The sequence below is a fragment of the Toxorhynchites rutilus genome, chromosome 1 (genome assembly GCF_029784135.1).
Source record: "Toxorhynchites rutilus septentrionalis strain SRP chromosome 1, ASM2978413v1, whole genome shotgun sequence".
Lineage (NCBI taxonomy): Eukaryota > Metazoa > Arthropoda > Insecta > Diptera > Culicidae > Toxorhynchites > Toxorhynchites rutilus.
Window position 1 is genome coordinate 146,860,820 of NC_073744.1, and position 5,775 is coordinate 146,866,594.

At 42.2% G+C, this 5,775-nt stretch overlaps 1 protein-coding gene across 1 annotated transcript; it reads right to left on the bottom strand.

Moving 5' to 3' along the window:
* Positions 1 to 2,471: 2,471 nt before the first annotated feature.
* LOC129761502 (uncharacterized) lies at positions 2,472 to 3,167 on the bottom strand. Its single transcript, XM_055759224.1, has one exon. The coding sequence runs from the start codon at positions 3,165 to 3,167 to the stop codon at positions 2,472 to 2,474; it is 696 nt and encodes a 231-aa protein (XP_055615199.1).
* Between the last annotated feature and the right edge of the window lie 2,608 nt (positions 3,168 to 5,775).

Consider the following 5,775-nt stretch of genomic DNA (forward strand, 5'->3'; position numbering starts at 1 on the left):
AACATGTATTTTTTTTCGAATGAAAGTTTGTATTCAATTTGGGTTGAGTTTTCTACAGCAATTGTGATTTTTTTTTTACTCAAGGGTAACTTTTGAAAAGGGTGTATCGATTTTAGTAACAGAAATCTTTGATAATTTCTATCTCTAAAACTAAGAGTCCTTTCTAAATAGTGTCTTAGAAAAAGTTATAGAGTATTGATGTTTGAATGTGAAAAAAATATACACCGAAAAAAGAAATTAGTACTATTTTTTTATTTACAAAAAATCCTTAAATTTGCAATGTCTAAAATGTGTTTTTTTTTAAATTTTGTTTTAATTTTTTTTTATATATAAAATAGAAGTCATGTAGAAAATTTTGAGTTTGAGTTTTTGAGTCCAAGATGGTAAAACTATTTTTGACTTGTTTTTTCATCAATTTTTTATTAATTTTCGAAACTTCAAACTTTTGTGTGTTAACAATCATTTTTAGCCACAAGTTATGAATCCTAATGTGACTTAAAATAAAAAAGCTCTTTATTAATCTCCTTCCCTTCCTAGGATGGATGTCATGTAGAAAATTTGAAAAATTAGTCAAAGATGGTAAAACGATGGACTTTGTAGAACATCGAATTTTTACCACCAATTATGAGTCCTTATGTGTAAACAATACACGGTGTACACTGTAAACAATACACTCTAAACTACTTCTACCCAAATTTTCAAGATAAAACACCCAATGGTTAATTTTCTACAGCGTTTTCTTCCGTGATGCAATTTGATGTGGGACACCCTTTAATATTTTTTTGAGATGCAACATTGTTCTAATGTACTTTTTCTATACAACGCGAGATATTATAATACATTTTTAATCACGTGCTTCCAGCTTAGAACTCATCCAGGACAATTATAGGCACCAAGTAGCTTATTATGAATTATTTTTCTCTTCCGATAGTTTTTATCTTCCTTTTTAACCATCTATATTCCTTTTTTATGATCTTTGGGTTGGTCACCAGGTACTGCAGCTTTTAGAAGGTAAATGTATGTGTTGTGTGTGAGTTGTTCTAAAATGATTCACTAACATACACGTACAAACAAGAGTCTGCATAACGAAATAGTAACAGAATAAAAGTTGTGAAAAAAATTGTAGCACCGGGTGCAAAGGAGAAGTTTATGAGTCCATTTGTACATTGCGATTAGCTAAATCTATATATTAGGCTGTCAAAAAAGTCCTGCGGTATTTCCGCGAGGTGTCGTTGTAAGCGCGTAGTTCTAGTTGTATTCATTGTATCGAGTCATACTATAGCTTGTTGGAAAGGTATTTTTGCGCTATAATATAGTCCTCGACAGTGTTTTGTTTGGTTAAGTCGTTCGTGAGTTATAGTGTCGCAAATATGGAGCAAAATAAAGAGAAAATCCGACACATTTTACAGTACTACTATGACAAAGGCAAAAATGCATCTCAAGCTGCCAATAAAATTGTTTTTGTCTGTCTGTCTGATTCTTATGGACTCGGAAACTACTGAACCGATCGACATGAAAATTGGTATGCAGGGTATTTTGGGGTCGGAAAATGTTCTTATGATAGTTTGAGAAAGCACCCCCTCCCTAGGGGTGCGGGGGTGTGTGGTAGTTGTTCTGCCATACAAATGAAACACAAATTTCTGCATCGAGAATTAATCAAGCAAGCGAAATAAAATTTGGCATGTGGAGGTTTTAGGATGCAATCAATGTTATATGGTGATAAGATACTCCTTCCCCGTCTTTAAGGAGGGGCTACTGTACGAAATTAAAGCGAACACTGTAGTCCGGTTTCGAAGAACTTTCTTCACTGCAATATGCAGCACCAGAAACGCACCGAAATGTACAATTGTACGCGCGTCACTTAAGCGGAAACGGATCTTTGTCACCGGATGAAACGCGTGAGCTTAACAGCCGACTGAGACGACGAAACGAATAGAAAAATACTTTGTAAGATCACACCGAATGAATTAAACACTTGTATATCGTATGATGATTTATTGGCGAAAGAGAGAGTGCGTGTGGATTACATGCGTAATTTATAGTTTCTTGTGCCTATTGTTTTTCGGCACAGCATTTTTGGGGAATTGTTCTCGGACAGTGGTCAGTAACCACTGATGACGAATTTGTCATACCGTCGCGTGAGTGTTATGTGAGTGTGTGACAATTATTTTTAATTTTATTTTATTTAGATTCTGATCATTCCGGCCACCTTGAATCATGCCAGGTGATTCAACTACGATCATATTCCAGGCTAGTTCCAAATCCAAGATTGCGATGCGATGGACAGTTGGTGTGGTAGTCTTGCCAGGAATGATGTTTGGAGAAGTTGTCACACGTCAACCGAGAATAGAGAGAAAAAAGACCAGGTAGATCGAACGATAAAATTAGAGAATTTGGAACCGCAATTACCTGTGCTATGCGCAGGTGCGCTTCGAGCAAGTTCTCCCATTTGGGTTGCTCTACCTGGATCGTTATTCGATGATCGATGACTGGGAGAGTACCGGAAGTAGAGCAATCTTGGATACAGCGCGAACGACTTCCTTGGCTGATGCAGTCCTCAGGGTGACCACCCGGACTACACCATCCTTTCCGGGATGAAGCTTGGTGATTTTTCCAAGAGGCCATTTAGCTGAGGGAACATTGTCCTCCTTGATGATGACTATTCGTCCTTCTTCGATGGAAACAGGTGGATTACATCCTTTGGTAGCACGTGACTGCAGCTGCTGAAGGTACTCTGGATACCACCGCGACCAGATGACTTGGAACCTCTTCTGGGTTAATTCCCAGTGATCCAAACGGTTGTCTGCAGTCCTCATTAGGTCTACCTCTGGAACGGATTGCGTATTTTCACCTATCAGAAAGTGTCCTGGTGTAAGGACCTCCAGATCGGACGGATCCTGCGGCATCGGGGTGAGAGGACGAGAGTTAAGACACATCTCAACTTGTGCCAAAAGTGTCGTCAGTGGAGCGTTGCTTAACCGGCCACCGACACGAAGGATGTTGTCTCGATCGATGAATGGGTTCAACCATTTGAGTGGCGAATTTTTCGCGACTCGTTCCCCACTTGTAAGGTTGGAAATTTCCTCCGCAAACATTTCGGCTTGCGCCAAACGACATAAGAAGTTTTCTGCTCTTCGAAGTTCCGACGAATTAAGCGGATCAGGCATTACACTAGTGCTGATGACGATGTTCGATGGCTTTAAATTTTCTGAATTCTCACGTTGAGCTAAATAACGGCTATGTAGGTTTTCTATGTAGCGTTGACAGAAAGCTGTGACACGACGTAACTTGGTGAAACTCGAGAACCGACTGAATAATTCATTGCAAAATGTAGACTGTACTGACGTCATTGCAATTAATGGAGATTTTCGGCTTTCCGACAATGCACCAGCGGTTTCTTCCTTGGAAAATGAGGTGATGGGCCAGCAGTCAGAAGGAAGTGCTAACCATGGTGGCCCTCTCCACCATCTAGTGCGGGTGATAATATCTGCAGGCTGTAGTCCTCTGGAGATATCATCAGCGGGATTGTCAATACCCGCAACATGTTTCCAACAGTCAACATTGGTGTTGAGTTGGATTTGTGAAACTCGATTCGACACAAATGTTTTCCAGCGGCTTGGCGAAGCGTGTAACCATTGAAGGACCGTGGTAGAATCCGTCCAAAAGTGAACAGTCGAAGGAGTTTGAAGGGCGTTGTTAACCTTCTTGAAGAGCAGCATAGATAGATGTGCTCCGCATAGCTCTAGTCTAGCAATGGAATGTCGGGTTGACAATGGGGCGACCTTTGACTTGGAAGTCAATAATTGGATCGAGATTTTATCGGATGTTTCAGTCCTGACGTAACAACAGGTACCATATGCGTTTTCTGACGCATCAGAGAAGAAATGAAGCTGAATGCTGACGGAGTCAGGCATCGATACAAATCGCGGTATACGAGCTTCACTAAGGAGATTGAGTGTAGAATGGAACTGTTTCCATTCTTCTTGCAGTTTCAATGGGAGGGGAGTGTCCCAGTCCCAGCTTTGGCCGTTGTGCTTCAGAGCCCACAAACGCTGCATGAACAGTTTGGCCTTAGAAATCGTAGGACCGACTAGTCCGAGCGGATCGAAGATCCGTGCGATGTATGACGTCACCTTTCGTTTTGTCAGGACGGCAGCGGGAAGCGGCAAATGAACATTGAACCGGAGTGTGTCGGACTTTGGTTCCCAGACAAGACCAAGAGTGGAGACAGCTTGCTCGTCCTGGAGGCTACGGTACGGAAGAATGGCCAAATCCTCTGGCGGCACATCCTCAAGAACTTCAGTTGCATTAGATGCCCACTTTTTCAGCTCCGCTGGGTTTCCTCAGCGGAGCTGAGCATTGCGGATAATTCCCGACGAAGTTTGATTGCTGATTCTACGTCTGCTGCACCAGTGAGCAGATCATCGACATAAAAATCTTCCCGAAGTGATCTCACTGCGTGGAAATCTGATCCACCATAATCATTTGCAAGTTGCTGGAGTGTTTTCGCTGCAAGGTAAGGAGCAGACGATGTACCGTAGGTAACCGTCTTCAATTGATATGTAGAAATGGGATCGTCTGGGCTCGATCGCCACAGAATGCGTTGAAATGACTGATCATCGGGGGGAACCAGTACCTGCCGGTACATTTTTTCAATGTCGGCAACAATTACAACATGATGTATCCGGAACTTCATGACGATGGAAAGTAAGTCACGTTGGACGACAGGACCAACCAGTAATGTGTCGTTTAGCGAATAACCAGAAGCTGACTTGCACGAAGCATCAAACACAACCCTGGTTTTCGTTGTGGTGTCTCTTTGAATACTGAGTGATGTGGTAGGTAAAAATGAGGTATTGTATCATTCACAGGTCCTTTAATCTGCTCCATGTGTCCAAGTTGCACATATTCATCCATGAAGCGATGATACGCTTTCCTCGTGACTGGATCTCGCTGCAATCGTCGCTCTAAACTAAAGAGTCTGCGTTCGGCGGCAGATCTCGAATCTCCCAGTATAACTTCCGGTTTTTCTGTTCTGGGTAGACGAACGACGTATCGCCCTGATGGATCACGAATAGTTGTTGTTTTATATAATTCTTCACAATTATTTTCTTCGTCGGAGAACGAAGAACAAGTTGGAACAGTTTCTATCTCCCAAAACTTCTGAAGTACTGTTTCCAGACAATCATTTGCGGTGGAAAGGAAACAAACGTTTGGCGTTTGTGAAATGGAATTGGTCGTAGAACCAGACACCGCCCATCCGAATGGCGTTTCAGCAAGCCATGGACGATTATTCCCAAGTGAAATTCTTTGTCCTGTATGCAGTTCCCAGAATGATTCACTCCCTATGACGAGGTCAATTTTCCCAGGGACATTGAACTGAGGATCAGCCAATACAACATTAGGGATGTTCCATTCCGACGTATTGATAGGAACGGTCGGCAGCTTTGCCGATGGATGCTTCAAAACTAGAAATTCCATCTTCGTGGAGAATGGTTGAAATGGTGATTCGATAGTGGCGGTAATCGCGCTCCTAATCTTCTGTGTTGATAAACCGATTCCTGCGATGGAAACGTCTACCTTGGTGCGACGATTGAAGAGGCTCTTAGCCAGCTGTTGCGACATAAAATTCGACATTGATGCTGAATCGAGTAGTGCCCGTGCCTTATGTGTGTTTCCGTGATCATCAACAACATTGAGGACAACCGTTTCCAGCAAAACCGTGGGGCATGCGGATTGGACCGTCATGCTAACCTGAGATGTAGCCGAAGAACT